Source organism: Harpia harpyja, chromosome Z (genome assembly GCF_026419915.1).
Source record: "Harpia harpyja isolate bHarHar1 chromosome Z, bHarHar1 primary haplotype, whole genome shotgun sequence".
In the NCBI taxonomy this organism is placed as follows: Eukaryota; Metazoa; Chordata; class Aves; order Accipitriformes; family Accipitridae; genus Harpia; species Harpia harpyja.
In genome coordinates, this window is record NC_068969.1 from 23,793,163 (window position 1) to 23,813,953 (window position 20,791).

At 40.4% G+C, this 20,791-nt stretch overlaps 1 protein-coding gene across 5 annotated transcripts in view; it reads left to right on the forward strand.

Annotated features, from left to right (window-relative positions):
• GRM7 (glutamate metabotropic receptor 7) overlaps positions 1 to 20,791 on the forward strand; it is a 317,615-nt gene that overhangs the window by 86,441 nt on the left and 210,383 nt on the right. For all 5 annotated transcript variants that reach the window (XM_052778044.1, XM_052778041.1, XM_052778045.1 and 2 more), the window contains exon 2: positions 19,857 to 20,073. In XM_052778044.1, coding sequence (XP_052634004.1) covers positions 19,857 to 20,073 — 217 coding nt within the window. The remainder of the gene's footprint in view (positions 1 to 19,856; positions 20,074 to 20,791) is intronic.

The window sequence follows — 20,791 nt, forward strand, 5'->3', positions numbered from 1 at the left end:
GGCTTGATCCTTCTGAACTGCTTGTAAGGTTGATAACTGTGACTGCAGTAATTAGTAGCAAGTCTACAGATCTTGATGAAGTATGCACAAGGGGCTTGTTCCTTTGCGCTGTTCCTTTACCCTCCAGAGGAATAAATAACTGGAGGGAAGGGAATTGAAAAAAAAGTAATGAAGAAGAAGGAAATAAAAACCCCCTATGTTTATTTCAAAAGCTGACACCTAGGAATCTGATAGACACTTGCAAGATCTAAGTGTAAAGAGGCGGCGTTTAAAAAGCTACCAGCATCCTGATAAAATGCAGTTGTGCCACGGAGTCAGAGCAGGAGGTGCAACAAAGGAGCAGAAGTCATATGCTGAGTGTTTGAAAAAATACCTGTTTTTTTGTTTGTCACTCATGTTTTATTACGGCTTATCACACAGAAATAAGACAGTCCCAGTTTGCTGCTGCTCTGGAAAAGCTTGCATTGTGAACGCTGACATTTAGCATTCATGTAGATACTTTTTTTCATTCAAAATTCTCAAAATATTTTCAAGTGGAGAGTAAAGACCCCTTTCCCCTCCCTTCTCCTCCTTTCCCCCTTCCTCTCTCCTTCTCTCCCCTCTCCTCATTTTGTGCAATTGGGGCTGGAAGGGGTGATCTGTTCTTGCAGTGAGCTCAACCACTGTGATGGCTTTAGGCTTCTGTAAACATGGGTCATGGAGCTTGTCTAATTTCTGTCAGCAAGGATGATGTGCTGAGCATTGCCCTGCTGGTCAGGGACTAATAGGGAAAATCGCATCCCATCACCACCATCAAAACGAGCTCTTCTTCGTATGGACCTTCCAGCACTGCTTAATTTGTTCTGGTGATAGCTGTTGAAGATGTGTTATATTCAGTTGTTCAAAATGATCTGACACCCGGTATTTTGCATAAACTTTCTTTTAGAAATATCTGTTCAATGAGAAGTAAAAAAATACAGTGATTGAGGGTATAAGCTGCACATGCATAAACATGAGGTGATCTCCAAAGTCATGATGCTCATTTTAATATGATAAATACAGATGCACGATTATTTGCAGAGCACCATTCATTGCAGTGTTAATTTTGTGCATCAGATCTTCAAGCTGTGTAACGTGGTAGAGATCCATTGAAGCCAATGGCAGTTTTCACCAGCTGAGGATGTGATGCTCTAAGTACAATTTTTATTTCATAAAAGGGAAAATATATGGTATCGTATCATTCCTTCTTGCCTGCGGCTTTTTCTCTGCTCTGCCTCCATAGTTCACTTACTTCACGTGGTTCCTGAGAGTAAACAGGTTTCTCTGCTCAGTTGGCTTGGTGCATTAGCACCTTGTGGGATCAAACCCTAAATAATGATGAGCACAAGGACTTCCAGCATTAGCAGCCTGTTACATAGAGCAGGGATCTTGAAATATTTAGCGCTTTCCAGAAATGGGTTCTGTACCTGTTATCTTCAGAGCTTTTCAGGGTCAGAGCAATCTCTTTCATCTTGACGAACCTCACTTGCCCTGTGCATGGATCAGCTAAAAAATCTTATGCAAAGCTTCAAGACATAACTGCCAGCATAATCCCCACAACTGACAGTCAGTCAAACATGGAAAGAAAGGTTACAAAAATACAAGACTGCCCAGGGAACCCATTAGTTTGATCTGAGAGCTTAAAGCCAACTTGTAGGCACAGCGGTGAACCAGCCAAGTGCCAGAGAGAGCCCAGGTGGTCAGTTCGTTGAAGAAAAAAGGTGTTCCAAATTTTGACATGTGGGTCCTCCAGGTACCGCTCAAATTTCCAGAGTACCTCTATCTTCCCTGCTAAAGGAATCGCAAGAAGAAAACTATCAAGTTTGTTTTGAAACTACCTTAGTATCTGGGTAAAAGTGGCTTTAGTTGCACTTGTTTTTCTTCTCCTTTCATTTAAAAGTATAAACAATCCCAGCTATATGCAACTATGCTCATGTATAACAGGTCAAGTCTATTGTAACAATTCTGCAATCAGGAGAGAAAACAAACTACACCTAACTTACTTTAGGCGTGCACTTTGCATAGACATTTTCTTTGATTAACGATTGCATGTAACATCCCATATATTGAATACTGACAGCAATTTACACCAGATTTGCACACATGGAACTTCAAAAGGACACTTGGTAGAGAATTGTGATCGTTTTCTAATGACTGAAAATTATGTTAATGATGGACTAACATTGGCCAGTTCAGCAAAGGTAAGAGAAAGGCAGATGAGGACTGGGAAAGGTGGTTTTATTAATTGAAAATGGCTACTGGTACATTTTACTTAGGACTAGTTTCATCATAGACATGTATAAGTATTTTCTTGAAGGATGAGAAATTTTGTTGGTCCATGCACCTATAGATGTTTGTCATCTATGTGCTTTTATAGGAATGCCTAAAATTGCTTGGGGGAGAATGTTTCTGTTCAGGCAAATTGCTGCCCCAAATTGTATGTATGGCTGCCTCTTAAAGGGAAACTTTAAGTAACTGAAAGTTTGTATTTGGTTCAAGGAAAATCATACTTAACAAGGCTATTAAAGAGGACGAATGATGATAAAAATAATCGCATGAAGAACATAGGAGCTTTCTGCAGTTTTCTGTAATCCTTTAAGCGACTCAGTTTACCAGCCATCCTTTGACTCGAGGGATTAGTTCCCGTCCGTGATGTATTGCCATATGAGAGATGAGGAAGAGAGTTATGTCTATTCCATCACCCGGTACTTCACCAGCCACACCAGTTCTGGGTCACGGCAGTTGGAGCTAGGGCATCCTGCTGAGATGCAGGCTGAAGCACCAGCAAAAGTTCAGAAAGGAGCCCTGTGTGGAGTTGCATTGCATATGAGAATATTTCAAAATTATTTTCACTTGGAGATGAAATGAAAGCTAGAAATTTATGATTTCCCATGAGAAGGAGTGCAAAATAAATAGATAGATAGATGGATAAAAAGAGAAATTAATAAGAGGTCATTGAAGAAGAAAAGTATTCTGTTGGGTTACGACAGTAAAATCGCAGCATGGCTGCTGCAAGGAGCTGCCCTCGTGGCACGAGGCTTTTCCTGCTGCCCTGCAGCCTGACTGGTCCTGGTGACCTGAGGGAATTTTTGGTGTCTCTGTGGATTGGGGGCCGTGGCATCAGCGAAATCGGCAGCTTGCGCCCAGGCTGCCGGGGCTGGCACCGCAACCAACAGCTTCACCGTGACAGGGAGCCAAGTTCGGGGAGTTGGACAAAACCGATCCTCCCCTCTCTCTCTTTTGGCAATATTGTTTATCTTTTTTTAAAAAAGACTCTGTGATCCAAGCCGTGCAGCTTTTTCTGACCGTTTCTTGTTGCACAGAGTTCCCTGTAGGCTCCTTTCCTCTCCTTTGCTCTGGGCTTGCTGCAGTGCGAGGGAAGGAGTTGGTGGCCTCTGTGGTGTGGTTTTCACCAGGGTGCTGAAAGACAGAGCTGTTAGAGACCTTAAAAAAAAAAATAAAAAATATTTCTATATCTGGTCGCTTCTGCATGTGCCTAATAACATGGCCCTTAGAAAGTAATTTGGATTAATTAGAATGTCTGGGCACTTTTGCGATAAAGACATGCCGAGTAATTATCCAGTGTCCAGAATAATCTATCGGGCTTGTGAAGTTTAAGTCTGAAAATTATTCTCCCCTAAGTATTTGTCTTTCTAGCTGTATTTCTGTTATTAAATTTGTTTTCCCACAAGTTAGATAAGGAGAAATGTAATTATTTAGCTGGCAAGCTTAATGTTGAGGTGAAGAAAACCAGTGAAGGTAAAAGTGTGATTGCCTTGTGTTTTTCCTGTAATAATACATAAATATTTATATATATGTAGAATTACATGGTGATGATGCACTTCGTAAAAGGCCAGAGATGAAATATAAGGAAATAAAAGGTATAGATATTCATTGAAACTCCACTATGCCCTATAATTCTTGTATATGTAGTCGAAGAAATGTCAAATGCAGATTTCTCCCATAATTATAATCCATTCACAGTTACATCTCTTCTTGCTGCATTTCCTCGCTCTCCTTTATGCCTAAAGTCTGTGTCCTGAAGGACCTTGTTCGGTTTCTTATGCTTAGAGGACACAACAGGCCTTTTTACTCATGATAATGTTTATTTTGGATTAAAGAAAACATGAAATCAAAGGCAGTCTAAATCTAATCACGCAGTCTCCCTGGTGAGACCCATCCCCACAGCCAGGGTCAGCACAGCGTCCCTACAGAAGTGTTTCTTAAACTTTCCAAAGGAATATTAAAAGCTGCCCATGACTCTCTTATTTCAAAGGAGAGGATTTTTGACCTTGTGGTCAATGAAGGAGAAGCGGAGCACGTTGCGCTGTCTGAGCGCTCATCTCGACGCTCCCTCCTTTCCCTCTGCCTCTCATCCTTGGGGGATGAGCTGGCGATACCTCGGGTGTAAAGCCAAGGAAAACCAGCTGCAGACTCCAGTCAGGCAGTGGAAGTGGGCATCGCCGGCTGTGTGGGAACATGAGGGTCTCACACCGAGGAGAAGCTCTGGGAAGGCGGTGACCACAAAGGTCAATCGGTTGGCTGCACCTTGCTGGGGAGGATGCATGGGAGAAGAGGCTGGCGTGCTCAGGGACTGCGGGGCAGGCAGCTCTGCCGGCGGGGTGGGACCCCCAAGTGTTTGGGGATGAGTTTGAAGATGACAAGTTTAAGGAAAAACAGTCCAGAGAGCAGTCCTGTGAGCATTTCCAAGGAAGCTAAGGGTAAAGCTCTCAGGGCCGGGGAGGGGGAAAACCAGGTGGGGATGTGATCACAGATGCTGAGAGATGACAGATTCCCAAGGGAAGGATTACAGTCCTCATGATCGCATCTGATACAGCCTGTGTCAGCTGGTGCTGGAAAGCTGTAGTTCACCGGGAGAACATCCTTTAGGAAGTCACCCAGCCTCGCTGCAGTGATTTCAGGTGATGGGAAGCTTATTGTCAAAGGCTGGAGTTTTTCAGTGGCTGGGGTTTTCCGGTCTTTGCTTTTTGGGTTACGGAGCAGTGGGGATGCAGCCGTGTTACGAACCGGGAGGGAGGTGGGGATCAAAGCAGGGCATGGCAGACCATGGAGCCCACCCCAAGGCTGGCCGGGAGCTCAGTGGGGGCTTTCCGCAGGGACCAGGACCTTCTGTCTGCTTCCCATCCACCTGCCCCTTCCAGCCCCACCAGTCAGATCCTGCTCCAGCTACATTTGGTTTGAAAAACCCTAAACCTGTGAAAGCAGAAAACTGAAAACAAGTGCAAGCCTGCTTGAAACCAGCGTCTTTCACCTGATTACGTTTCAGAGCTCTGGAAGAACCGTCATGTTTCAGTAAGAGGTTGGAGGACCCGTGTTATGCTTGTATCATTCTCATGCAATTTGTAGTTTGTAGTTCAAGGTTAGCCCTGGCTGTAGTTTATGTAGCTCACCTGTTTACGGTGAACCTTTTTATATTAAATTTTTCTTGCTATGGGTTAACAGCAAGATTTTTCCTCTGGCAGAGTTGTCATTGCTGGAGCAGGTGATAACTTTTAGTAGAGAGTTACAAATAATTTAGCAAAGATTTTGTTACAGAGACAAACTAATACCCTAAACTACTGCTTTAGCACTAAGGAACACATCTTAACAAAAGGCTTGTAAGTGCTATTCTTAAATGGAGACTTTGCTCCAGATATCTGAAATTGAGAACAGATTTGTATCATATCTCTACTAAAATTGTATATAGGAATTTCCTGTTCACTGCACTATTTGAGATAATGAGATAAAAATACGTAGTTGTGTTCTTCCCCACACACAGTATTTTTTACTTGCTGTAGGAAATAGTTCTTTGCTGTATGTGCTGGCTGCCACTGAAACTCAGTGTATCTTAGATGCTCTGAAATGCTCTTCTGTATTTCACAATGTAAAAGAAGGCAATTTGTGTCGGGGGGGGGGACCAGAACGGACAAGTTAGATTTTTATCCTGGAGTTCATTTAGGCCATAACTTGTCTCTAGCAGTTGTAGGAATCAATTTGCAACAGGAAGGAAAACTAACACTGTGCATGCAGACATGGGGATAATCTGCTCTATGTATTCAATCTCATCCTGATTGCTTAGACATTTGTACAATATTCAGAATGTTAATTGGTAGCCGTGACATGTTTCCTTATTCCACTTATCCCCACACATGGTGCCGTGTGCGGGTACTAGCGCTCCTGTGCTCCCCCGGCAGCGTGTTGGAGCATTGCAGGCTCATTAGGAGACCCTTCAGCTTAAAGGGAATTTATGCTACTTGACGTCACTGGAAACGCTTGCAGAAGCAATGCTATTCCCATAAGTACAGTATGACGTTTTGGTATGGGGAGGTATATCGCTTTGTTCATAAATGAGGATTAGTTTTATAGCTCTGGATTCATCATTTCCAGTTATAGTTACCTAACCATGGTTTCACCCTGGGCATCACCTGCAGTTAGTGCAGAGAGTGCCATTTCCAGGACAGAAGGAAAAAGTGAAAAAAACTGTTGAAGCATGTAGGTATGAATGACCAGAACTGAAGCGAGAGATTCAAAATAGGAGCTTACACATATTCTTTCTAACCCACAGTCTTGCTCTTGCCTCAACCTTTTAATAATGTGCCAATCCAAAACAAAATAGTTTCAGCTTAAATAAAACCATTCAGGCAACCACAGTGTGTGACCATGTTAAAAATGTAGTTTTCTGTATTATTTGATGCATTTTTAAATGCAAAAATACTTCCAATATTGTGTGGAAGGAAATAAGGAAAGAAGAAACCCTGTTTAAAACACCATTTTACTGCTTGAAATGCAGATGATACCCTTGTGAGTTTTTTGTAGAGGATCTGGCGGGGGGGGAGCTGGAGGAAGTCTCACTCTGCAAGACTCTCTGTTAAAATGAAAACCACTTGGAGACATTTCTATGAGTATAGATTCTTAATTTTGCAATATCTGATCAGTGAGAGTCATTCACAGGAGCTCAGTTTTGCTCATCATGATATTCAGCTGCTTGCTGAAAGTTTAACTTCACAATGAAATTGTAAATAAACACTTAATATTGATAAATTTGTATTGACAGATTTTAGTTGTGTTATTCTGTAAAAACAAGAAGGCCATCGGCTTTATTATCCTTGACTGTAAGACACTTTACTATATTGAAAATTTAGGAATAAATATTCAAATCACAGCCTTATTTTCCACAACATGAACATGGATGCTCGTCTAGAAATGCAGTTATGAGAGATGCTCAAATACGAACTCGACAGCTTTCATTTAGTCTAATAACTAAGCTTTGGGGATGATTGTTTCACATTGTACCACATTGCAATTTGTTTCCACTGTAGTGGGTTTGTGTGTGTCTGGTTTTGCGTATATACTTTCAGAAAACTATGTTATGCTGTTGAGCTTTTCTATATTTCAGCCTGTCTGCTGAATAAGTCTTTACTGTTGTTGTCTTTATAGGGCTACTTTCAAAATCAATGATTTATACTTGCAGATTAAAAACCATTTAAAATATGCATAGACAATATAAGGTTCAATTATATGTTTGCAATGAATGGAGCAATGTGTACACATAAATAAAACATAAAAGCTGCTTTGCTGTGTTTATCTTCTGGTTCTGATTTATTTTCAAAATAATTAGAATTTGTGAGTCTGTATTTGGATGTGTAAGCTCCAATCACTGCAAGCATATTTATGCTTATATATATACACTTGGTGTACATACATCACTTCTCTATCTGTTCACAGTGACTGGCTTCTCGGGTTTTGGACTGTGCAGACAGGGTATGGGAATGGTCTACGTAAAAGGAGAAGAAAACAGATCTACCTACTGCTGTTGTGTCCCACAACTGAGTGTAGGGCACATACGGGTTCTGGTTCTCTGCTCAGCACTTCTCTGAATGGTTGAAATGACCCTTCTGAGGATGCCTTGCTCCATGTAAATCTGCATGCTGTAAGAAGTAGGCTCCAGTACTCAAGGGATTATTTTTTGGCATCTAGAAGATCTTGAAGCGTGCATTCAGACCATGTAAGAGGCAGCCGTGCCCTCTGTCTCCCTCTGCTTCATTGTGCAAGACTTGGAAAGTCTTGATGTCAGCCTCTCCAAAATGTGAACCTAAGACAGCATCATTTCCAATTCCCAAGCGCCTGATGGGTTAGACAACCATTAATCTTATTCTTAGCAATATGATACAAATAGAGTTGCATTTTTGACACAAGTTATTTTGTTATCTGTAGCATTTAATGTTTTCTTCCCTTTGAAATACCATTGCCTGTTTTATCTGCTGGAGATATCGCTTATGCTTTCTTAGGCTGTGATAGAAGTAAACAACCTTAAAAGTAGATTCAGTCTTAGCACAAACTCAAAGAATACAGGATATACCTCTTCTAAACTTGTTTGTTCTCTCTCCCTTACAATATCTTTGTAATTATGTTTTAGACATTGTGGAGTGTTATGGGATAAAAGTGTGACAGAATATCCATGTATGTTATTTGTAGGCTGAATTTGAATCACAGCATGAGGCTGAAAAGACTATTGCTGCATAAGCAGCTTTGTTGTACCATATCATTACAAAAATGTGGCCATTAGAAAGGTTATAGGGTCCCCGTACTCCCATCACCTTACGTGAGTTCAGCTAAAAATTGGCTTGAAGTATTAGCTCATAATAGACAAGATCCTTTGATGCTTTGTTAAGATTTCAAATTACCTCTAGCAGCATACCATCCATTATTTTAATGCTGCTCTCAAGCTTTCATTCTATCAGGGCCGGAGTTAAAATATGAAGAGCTGTGCATTCTTGCATTGCAATGGATGGGCAGTCACCACTGATATTTTAACTGATGTATCCTAGGAGGAATATTCTAGTTAGTATTGTAAAATCAATGAATATGCACCAGTATATATGAATGTGCTGTGCTGGTCATATCTCATCCACAAGATCTGCAAACCAGCAAAGCTTTATCACCTTGCTAGTTTATGAGCGAGCCACCTAAATTCTTAAAAAGTTAAATATTTCACTTAAAAACATTAGGTGCTGAAGTTTCATGATAGTACTTGTTCCTTTGTCTTTATTATCAATAATCTCTGTGGTGCAGTAGATAAATATTTCTGTTTCCAGTTGGGAGCTGCAAGAGGTTCCCTATGCCTGGATGTGTTTGTTGTGTCAGCTGGGGGAAATTTTGGCTTCTGTCTGTGCATACATCTGTATGTCAGGGAGGACGGACCGAGCCTGCACGGGGGAAGGAGCTTGTGCCACTGCCAGCCTGCATCAGGGGATGTGCAAACGCATCTCTGCGATATGCAAAGGGCTGGCGGAGTTGGAAGGCTGCCAGTCCTTACCCATGCCCATCTCTGCCAGTGTGTGATACTGGGGGGGACTGGCTGCACGGCCCGGGCTGCACAGCTCATCAGCTGCTGGAGGGACTGTTGGCTTCTAGGCAGTCTTTCCTCAAAATAAAGAAGGATCTTTATATATCTAGGGCTAGAAATAGTAATAATAAAGTATTAATTGAATTTCAAATTTAATATCATTATATCAAGATACAGATAAAACAAGAGAAATTAAAATGTAAGTAGTAGAAATAAAAGCTAATTGTACTCCTGAGAAGTGATCACCTAGAAGTGATCTTCTTCATGATCACATAAACTCAACTTTATGCCCAAAAAGGAATTTGTACACACAGATCAGGCAAGTGTGTATCTAAAAATCTTTTTCCATTTCAGTGTAAATTCAAATACTGATTTCTGGTCATTTTTTGCAATTTTTTTCAAGGACTGTTTTGAAACAAAAAAAGTCCCAAGGTGTGACAATTTACTGGAAAAATTAACAATTCAGATGATAATGGTTGGTCTTGCAAATACAAAAAATACTTGCAAACAAAAAGAACCAGGTTTTTATGTTGTTGTGGCTGTGCTGTAACACAACAGCTAAGAAATGTTACAGAATATTTTGTCTTTTGATACACAGAGGCACGTATTTTTGTCTCTTAAAGGAGTAGTCTTCAATATGTATGACGCTTTTGTGTCCAAGCTACAGCATAGACTGAGATTTTTATTTAAATAATTCTCTAAAGGACACAAAGTGAAAGAACAGTTGAATTCCACTTGGGCCTCACCTATTTCTAAAACAATGTGCAATATTGACAGTGGTGCTGAAATCCTATTCTGCCTCTCTCAAAGGTGGTCTATTTTTGTAGTAGCAGTACAGTGGGAACTGTGCTTTTTGGCACAGCTTGGTCCAAAGGTTTGAATGAATTATCTTTAAGAACAAGAAACTTTTTGGATTGGTTCATAGACCCTACTCAAAGGAGCTTGATTATAAAGAATACTCTGCCCATGGAAAAGGTTATTAGACTGTTAACTGCAAAAAAGTCACTTACTGGAGCTGTAAATCTCAAAACATTCAGCAAAGTATGTTGTATCTATATTGCTGCTTCATGACTTTGTTTGCTTCTCCATTTGCAGTAGGTCTTTCTTTGGTGGCTACATGTTTCATATGAAGGTAATGTAGGTGGCCTTGCCTTAGGGACAAAACCCACTTCACTCTTGTACCTCCTCCTACTGGATAGTAGATAAGCATGACTGATACGACTTTTTATTTCTCTAGTTTATTGATTCAAGTGTTTTTCCTGTCTTGTGGCTGTGTGGCTGGGCCAGGACTAGCTCTCAGGTCGAATGGGAGCAGGTTAAAGTGCCTGCAGGCACAAGGAATGGGAGAGCCTTGCTCTGCGAGGGAGTGTCACGGAAGAGATTTTTTAAAAAATTTAATTTATACCTGTGTAGGAAGAGAAGTGAGCTTGTAGGTTCATTATAAATTGACTCAGTAGAAGAATTTGTAGATCTTAGCCACTTGGAATACATTTAGTGAGAGACGGATATCTGTCTTTAAGTGCCTGACCACCCTAATGCACAGATTAGACAAATGAAAGTATTAATGATGGAAGTATAAATGGACAATTCTTAATCCGCAATACGTAAACTTGTTGAGACAGGTGTTACCTCCTTATTTAGTAGAAGGACAGTGTTATTTACAGCCTTAGAAAGAGGCAAGATGCTTATTTTTGTGCTAAGGCTGATTTTCATTAAAAGTGTGGATCCTGGTTTCAAGTCATCTATCCAAGGATCTTTTAGCCTTTAAAAGCTAAGAGATCACCTCCTATTTTGCAGCCCAAGCTATGCCATAAGCTCATCATTGTCACAAGTAGACCTAGTTCCAGGCATAGGTCATGAAGATGATATATAGGGATATTTCATTTTTATGGACACCTCTGGTTTTACTATGTGTTTATCATTTTTTTCTTCCTGCTTTCTGTCTGAGTTGATAAAATGCTCCCATGAGCTATGTGGACAGTACTAATTGCTGTAATTATTGTTCCCTTAATTGCTACAATTATTTTTTCTGGAGTAATTAATACGAGTACTTTCTTATATTAGAAAAGGAAGCAGGAGAGACCTTGTAGATATGGAAAATACTCCCAGCTTGCCAATATTATTCAGGATGTCTTTCCAGTTTAGTGCTATGGCAGTTATGTTAGGGATGAAGGTTGATTTATGTGCCTGGAAATGGGTTCTTTCAAATGCCCTTTTCAGGTTTGAAATGAATTAAAAAAAAAAAAATAAATGCATTCAATTAGAAAGCCAGTGACAGTTTTATTTTGTATTTGAGAAGACCAAAGAAGCATTGGAAGTGTTTGTTTCAGTAATGGATTGCATCCATTATAATACTGGTGATCAAGGAGTTGCAAATTTTAAGTCTTACTAACCAGAACCATCGCTCTGGAAACATGATGGTGTGCTGAGTTGCTCCATTATTGTCAGGACGTCAGAGCAGTGGTGCATCGCTCTCATAACAGCTCTGTTAAGGTCTATTACTGCACTGTTCAATTATAGTGAGTCCTTTAATAGGACTGGCCTTCCCTTTTAATTTCCACCCGACAATCTGCATGGAGCTTCTAATGTTTATTCATTATGTATTGAAACTGTAAGCCTATGCTGCACAGCAAGACAATTCAGTGAAATAAAATTACAGATAACTTCCCCCTGTAGTTCCCCATGTTTTGTGAGTCCATTACCCTTCCTGACACTACTTTATTCTCCTATCATTGTCACTCTTGAATTATCTGATACCGAGAGGTCCACACAGCACTGACCTCATCCAGTTTTTCATTGACAATTTGTCAAGAACACCTATGGTTCTCCATAAATATGGAATTTTGCCATCCCACTTGGAAACTCTCACAAAAAAAGAACTTGCACGCAGCTTGGGAGCCCTGACACAGGTCCTCAACTGTGGATGCTGAGCACTTTGAAAATCTTTCCTTTAAAATGCTTTGGAAAGTGGGGTTTACCTTGTTTGATTGACATATTAATAGTCCTTTTGGTCAATAAGATCAAGTTGAGAGAAGACCCGTTCACATATTAGCTGAAGTCATGGTATGGGACAAGTAGTGTGAGATGGAGCTCACACAGCACAGTGACATTTGGTGGAATGGGCCAGCGTGGACATAGGCAAAATTCGTGTACATGAATCATTTATTGGGTTTATTTTCTTAGTGTTTCTTTTGTTGCTTTTGAAGATATTTCTGTTTTATTAAATGCGCTTCTCCTCCTCTAGGCTCAGCTTCTCATTTGTATTTGATGTTGTTTATATTTGTATTTTTGTACCTTATGAAATATCTATCCAATTCCCTTGTAGGTGATTCTGTTGATCTCTAATACATCATTAAGAATTCACTGTGGGATAACATGAGAGGTGGTGATGCGAGTAAACAGGACTTTGTTTGAACACCAGTGGCTTTAGTAATTGGTAAATAGAGTGAGAGAAACTGAGGTGAACTGTAAATAGATTAATGGTTTTGAAAATTTTCTGTTATACAAATGCCCTTCCTTAGATGTGCTGCTTTTGTTCACTGCTCAGAAGAATTTCTCTTGTGGTGTAACTTTTGCACACAGCAACAGGTTTGCCGTATGTAAACACCTCATAGACTGTGGCAGAGCTGTACAGAAATACTCTCTATTGCTCTTAAAATTTATTTACGTGAAAACTTTTTTTGTTAATTCTTTTGCCTCATTTTCTCATTGTCAACATTTGATTCTTGAGCATAAAAACCAGCTTGAAATGCACTACTTCTAAAATTTCATCATGAAACATAATAAGGAGGGATTATCAAAGTGCTTTAGAAGGATTTGTTCTCATCATTACCTAAGACTGATGGGAATATTATTCCCTAGTCTTTTAAGAGCCCTAGAGCAAGAATTGCAGTAATATTTGTTTTCATATGCACCTTTCAGGACAGAAATAGGGCACATGCTGCTAGATTGACACCTCGAGAAAATCTACGCAAAGCTACTGATTTAGCAGTGTCTAGTTTTCGGAAGGGCTGGTGAGGAGAACAACAAGTACGGGTATTGTTTTGTTATACATACCCCCATGTCAATTAGCTAGCTGGCACGCTGCGAGGCCGCTGACTGCTGCAGGGCAGGCAAGACCTGAGGCTGTTGCACTACCCCACAGATGCCAGCTCCTGACGAAATGGAGTGAAACTTGAATTCCCCCTCCAGCCGAGTGGAAATCAGCAGGAAGATTAATTCCTATTATCTTTGCAAGCTTTGAGTCATAATCTGATCCTATTTTGTATCTCAGGTAAGATTTTCTTCCTCTTCGGAACAACATGAAAATTAAGAAAGTGTAGAGGAGTTTTGCCCAGAGAAAACAGCTAGTTAGAAACTTCAAATAATTTTAATTCAAGGCAACAAAAACAATTATATGCAGTTCACAGGATGCTGAAGCTGTTTGTTATGCAATTTAAGATGTACATGGTGAATAAAGAGTAGTTGTACTAACTGACGATTAAATCCTGACATGATAAATTTCTACATGAATAAAATCTGAGACCTAAACAGATTCGAGATTTGTTAGTCATCCATCAGTTCACACGAAGAGTTTTGCAGCCAAGTGAAAAGTCTTCAGGCATCTTATTTTTGTAAAGTTAGGTTATTGGCAGGATTTTGCAATTTGCGTAGACTGACACTGCACTGCCAAATTAGATGAGTTCAAGAGGCTTTATCAAAGTAGGGTGGGTTTTTTTCTATTGTCAGGAAATCATATCAATAAAACTTAATAGGAAGTTGAAAGTAAAAATGCAGCAAACTGTGAACTTAATATTACCCTGGTGGGAGCTCATTAATATCTCAATAGGTATACTCATGCGTTATCTTAATTGCACATGGTCCTTAGGAAAATTGCCTTTTCTGAAGTTTTCTGACTACTGTCATTTGGTGAGTTGGGTTCAGGTGCACCATTTTATTAATCTTTTAATAAGTTACTGTGGAGATGTAGCCTAACTCAATCACATTTGAAGTAGCATAGTAGCAATAATTACTTTTATGGTTGCACGGATTTGCGAGGTTCTTGGCTGTGCAAGTGAACTTGCAGGCAGAGTTAGGCAGAGGTGATGAGGGGGTAGGCAGTAAGCCCAATGCTTCTGGTGGGTATTGCAGCTCTGGAGAGAGTTGGTTTGTCTCCTGGCACTGGGTCTCTTGTGTGTTTCCAGTTGAGACACTTGGCTATTAGCAAGGAGGTCACCACTTTCTGTCATTTTGCTTGAAAAGAAGGGTCTGTCGAAGAGTGAGAGGAGGATAAGGGATGAGGCAGTAATACAAAATAAGATTGAAATGAAGAATTGGAACAACAAGTTTGTATTTCAATTGCTTTTTACCCTGAAATACGCAGTTCCAAACCTGATGTTGGAAGGTGTTTGTTGTTGCAAACAGTGACTTAGGAGACGGTCAGAGAGTCATGTTGATTCTTGGTGTGTTTTCTGCTGTGGCTTTTGGTGCAGCTGCTCACAAAAGGGCCCTGCTTTTCAAGCAAGACAACCAAGTGTGATCCAGAGAGAATGTTTCATTAACAGAAGAAAATGAAATAAATGAAGAATAGTGTTCAATGTTAAAAATAAATTAACATTAATCACTGACTAATGCAATGTTCCCAGCATTAATCATTCACTCTTACTGTAATCAGAACATCAGCCAGGCAAACGACATGTAAAACTTGGGAGTGCAATGTTTGCCATAGTCCTCTAAATATGAAGAATGCCTTCAGGAAAATTCTGCCTCCCACATCAGTGATCTGCTTACTCATCTGCCAACACCTGAGTGTCCTTCAGAAAGCTCCAGCTACAACAGTGTCTTGTTCTGGTGGGGAAGGCTCAGGCGGGATGCCTTTTCTGCAAGCACTGGCTGTTGTGCAGTACACGAAGGCGGACCACGGGCTTTTCTCACTCACAGGGATTTTTATCCCCTGTGCCTTATGGATCACAACTCTTCTTCTGCCAAGATGTTAGAGCCATTTGGAAAGCAGACTGTAATTCCCTAGAGCTTTTTGATGTTTCAAACATGTTTCAGAACAGAAAATAGGAAAAATGTGATGGACTAGAAAGCTTGCTTCTTTAAACTAAAGTTTTGAATGTGAGATATCAATGACAAAGAGCAGATTTTACCAGAATGAAAGAAAAATAAATCAGTTAAGGGACAATATTTATCTGGTTAATTAAAAAAAAACTAACAACCAACCTCATTAAAAATACTCGGTGCTGTGATCCTGACATGAAGTCATTGTAATGCTTGCTGGGTTTGTGGACATCCCAGTTCTTCCCATGGCAGCAGGATGTGATGTCTCAAGCTGGACCCTTGCAGGACCAAAAGGAGAACGAGTATGGCTTAAGAAGAGAAGAGTGACATGTTTAAAAACTTGTAAAAATGGGGAAAGCTACAGGGAAGGTAGACTGCAAACCTTTTTATTTAGGTGCTCTCTACTTGGTGTGTAAGTTGGGTGAAGTGGATAAACTTCCAATTTTTCACGTGGTTAGACCATGGCGCAGGCTAGCCAGTACTGTCAGATGGCTTTTGTTTGCAAGCCTGAGCCATATCAGCAGCTTTCAAAACCAAAAGAGAAAGAAAACTGGCAGTGATTGGTACATCTGAGGGGACATTTAAAGGACACACTAGGTAGCAGTAGGACTACATTTAAGGTCATCAACTGCTCAGGCATCCCTGGCACCGTACTGCAGCTTGTTCTGCCTTTTGCTCATTCATCTCGTGTCTGTGCATGGACGGCAGCCTTCCTGTTGTAGGGCTGATCATTCAGCACCTTTTGGCAGTGCTAAACCATGGTTTTACAGACTGATCAGGGTGGAGAAGACTTGGTTATTAAACGTCCAGCTATTTAACTGCAGTTTTGTGTGGATAGCTTTACTAAGGCTTTTTCTGCATCTTGGAGTCTGAAATGCAGTCTGTGTGCATCTGGCCCCTGGGGCAGGAGGTTTTTTGCAGGATGTGAGCTGGGAGGCTGGGGAGGCTCCAGCCTCCTGCCCCAAGGGGGAGGCCTGGGCCAGTCTCGAGAAGCACCAGCGTGTGCTTGAGAGAGATGGACCAAGGGGATGAATGAATGTCATGATCAGAGAGAGTAATCAAATTATAGCCCTTCTTGTTCTCCCTTAGGCCCCACTCATGCTCCTTGCATGGTGAGACCATCTGCATCATCTTTGGGAACAGAGAATGGCGACATGTGGCCAGCTTGGGTTTGGGTCTTGATGAATGGGGTCAATCTATTTTTATTTTCAAATGCACTTCAATGTTCACAGGATCTGAAGACGCACGTCTGTGAGTTTACCTGGTGAGCAGCCATCAGTACACAGCAGCAGTGTATGTTGTCTTTTGGATGTTGGTCTAATGAGCGTAAGCCCTGTGAAGAGATTTCAGAGAGGAGAGGGTGCCTGGCCATTGAGATTTGCCCGGAGTTAACATGACATTGTGTTTTTCAAACTAAAGTCACTCTCAGTAAAAACAAAACAGTAATGTGGAGGAACATATGGTGTGAAATATGGGAGAAAGGTTTCCAGCTGAGTCTGTGGGAGGTTTGTCCACATATAATTGGATGTGAACATTAAAAAAGGAAGAGAATAAGAAATGCTGAATTGTTAGATTTTAGCTGATGCAAACAGATGTTCAGTTTGGACATCTGGGATGCCGCCTGCATGCACAGGAAGACATGCGGAAAGGGAAAATATCTTTTGTAGGTGTCTGCAACGTATTCTGACATACTGGACAAAGCTGAACTCTAATGGCTGCAGTCTATGTTGTACCCGTTCAAGGACTTTTCTCCCCATATTCAGACAAAATCTTATGAAAATTCTACTCCTCATACATATAATTTGTTGCTTTTATATATCCTGTAAGAAACATTGGTAAAAAAACCCAATATATACTTTTTATACTCCAAGTGATTGAAACAGCCAGAAGTGGTTAATATTTTATGGACAGAAGAAAAAGACTAAAAAACGAAAAAGTCTCCTAAGTAATATAAGCAATGGAGCAAATTCTGTAGAAGTGTTGCTTTTTGTAAAAGTGCTCCTTTTGATTTTCAGTTGAAAAAGCAGTTGTTGCCAAGTTGGAATACAAACATTGCTCTAGATAAAAATTCATATTTCATCCTTTCCTTTATTTATAATTTAAAAAACCAGCACTCAGCTATCTCAGTACAGCTCTGTGTGTGGGCCTGTATGTTGTGTACTGGATGCTTGTCCAGTTAATAATGGGTAAACAGCACCCATAAAGTCAGTCTGGTTAACTGTTCCACTTAATATAGTACCATCCAATGAATAGATGAATTAAGCTGATAAGCAGCTGAGCAAGCTCCGTTAACTGCTTTGTACAAATGAGAAGAGAGTGATCCTAAAATGTCACCAATCATTTATTATAACAGCAATTGTAGGCACAGACAAATTAAGATTTTAACTTATTTTTGATGGCCAGGGTGCCCAGCATTTTCTGTGCAACTGCAGTAGTTGGTGTTAGCTGAAAGTCATCCTTAAGGTAGATTAAAAATAAAGAACCCTGATAAATTGGTGTAATCAATCTATTTGTCTTTGAGAGTGGTCCCCAAGCTTTGCTGGCCCCTAGGCGAAAGACTGAGCAAGTAAATCATGTACCAGTGGTCAACACCACGCTGTATTCTTCCCAGCAGCCTCAATTTTAACTTTTTAAATTTTCTGTGACTGGAGCATTTGAAGGTCTTGCTGGCAATGTGCTGTCCACAAGCCACAGATCTAAAATAAATCTGGCAAGTCTTTGTAGATGACTGCTGTCTTGCATTAAAAACCTAAAGCATCCCAGCTTTCAGCTTGATTAGCCACCTCTCTGGTTGTAAACCCAGCAGACATGCAAAGGAGTGACATGACGCATCCGAAGGAAAGGCTGTGCCAAGTGATGGGGGATTCAGTTCTCCAACATCCACAATGACAGCCCGAGCACCCGCTGAAAGTTTAAGTGTTTGCTTAGGTTTAATAATTCATAACAACTAAGATTGGTACTACGCCTGGGACCAGATTCAGCAAGTTCCCTGCACAGGAGTCCCGCTGGTGCAGGGCTTTGAGCAAGGGCCATGGGCCGTGTTTCGCTCTATGCTGATGCTGAGTGAAGCTAAAGACATCTTAAATAAGTCATGTGCTATGGTTTGTTATGGTTTATAATAAAACAGTAGATATTGCCTTTACAAACAGGAACATGTCTCAACAAATGTTGATGTATTTAGTAATTTTGGATGGTTTGGCTAAGTTTGCTTATCTGCTGAGTCTTCAGCAGCGATGTTGCTTTCCAGGTCTGCTTTTACTCTGCTGTAGTAGTTGTGAATGTACATACAGATGTACAGACATAGTGTGTATTCTGTGGAAATGCTGCATTTGCTCTCATCTGCTGCTGAGCTCTGTGGGAATCGAAGGTGCCGAGCCCTTTGCAGTATTGAGCCTGGGGAAATATAATGTTTATTCTTCTGAGAAGGCAGGAGAGCTAATAAATACTTGTAGGAAAGCTGTGCAGAGACAGAATATGAGAATGCAGAAGATGCTTGTACTGAGGCATGAAATACTGACCTTTCCACAGTCTAGAAGTCTCAAATCATTATATATGATCATGTTTGTGTATATTGCAAATCTCTTTTTTCCCTCCTTGGCATCTCAAGTGAGAATCATGGCAGGTTCCTTAATTTAAGGAGCAGTCCCAGACTGTTACTCAAAAAATTGCATAATGGGTTTGGGGATTAACATTCTGTCAGCTTGATAACTGTTTAGGGACCTTTGTTATCAAGGAGAAAATAGCCCTGAACAATATTCTGGTCTCTCTGTTATAAAAAGTAACCATCAGTCTCCTTCGCACTCTGCCATGAGAAGAAAAAGCGAAGGCTGGTTTGTCATGGGCAGGCAGAGTTTTAGGACAGAGTTGAATCGTGACCAGGTTGTCTTTGTGAGACAGAGATCTCCACGCTCAGCAATCTTCATGACTGTTCTTCATCAGAAAGAATAAAAAATAAACATCCTTTTGTTTAAATCTGCAGTTGCAGTTTAATGTTTAAGAGCTTCATCCTCCAAAAACTGATGAAGGGTCCTTCTGGCTTTCAGCCAGCAAGATTTAAACTCGGTTGCGTTCAGGATCCCAAATAATCTGATGCTAGTAAAATCTGATGCTAGTAAAATCTGATGCTAGAACACCAATAAAAAGGACATAGTGAGAAAAATGGTTTGTGTGTGCTGTATTTGATTAAGATTGCCTGAAAGGAAGAAATTATGAATGTGCACATATACGGTTGTTTTCAATTGATTAATGATTTTTTTTGTGTAACTTGAAGTCAATGAAAATATTGTTTCTTTGACTGGTACATTGTAAAGGAACGGGCTGGAGAAATACAGATGGATACAATGAAGACGAACTGAGACTCAGCTGAAGCTAACTGCTTTAGCTAACTTCTGCAAGAAGTGCAATGAGTATATGAATATGTATATTTATCAGAAATTATTTTTTTCTACAGATCCCACAAATCAGTTATGCCTCAACTGCACCAGAGTTGAGTGATGACAGGCGCTATGATTTCTTCTCACGTGTGGTTCCTCCAGATTCCTTCCAAGCACAAGCAATGGTGGACATTGTGAAAGCTTTGGGATGGAATTATGTGTCCACTTTGGCATCTGAAGGGAATTATGGAGAAAAAGGAGTCGAGTCCTTCATGCAAATTTCCAGAGAGGCAGGTAGGCAATGCCGTCCTCCCTCCAGAAAATGCTATAGCAGTAATGAATGTTATTTTGTACCAAATGTTATATTCTTTTTCTAGAACATATATTTGATTCTAAAGTTGCTCCAGTTCTTTGCAGTGGCGCCTAGATATCTTATTCCTAAATTGCTTATGGAATTTCAGAGAGTTTGAAACCTTAGTGGTTTTCAATCATTTCTGGAGAAAATAGAAAACCCTGAGTCTTATGAAGCTCCTACTATTCCACTGGATGGCATTATATTATGTTGACATGGGTAGAAGACAGATTTTAAAATGCTGAGCTTTTATCTCTCCACAGCTAGAAATTCTGTGAAGACTGCTTGTTACCAGACATTGACTTGTGTCATACTATTGCTGTTCGCCTTTCAGATCGCTGCCTGATTTGTATTGCTTTTCTTTAGTATTTCTCTTGACCAATTCAGGTGAGAAAATGAATAATCTTTTACTTGAAGGCTCAAAGATTACTGGCCTGGGGTATGGAGGCAACAAACTCAGCAGTGTTGTGCAAGGCACATCAGACCTTTGCTGTGATGCATCACGTTTTTCTTGTTACTTGTTTCATTTAGTGGTGTCCCAGGAAGGCCAAACTGTGTTGGACAATGTCACTTGCCAGTGAGACATGTTCCAAGAGGACAGGGAGATGCTGTGTCTTGCGAATCATAAAGGTTTGAAAATTGAAATATTTAAAGTTCATT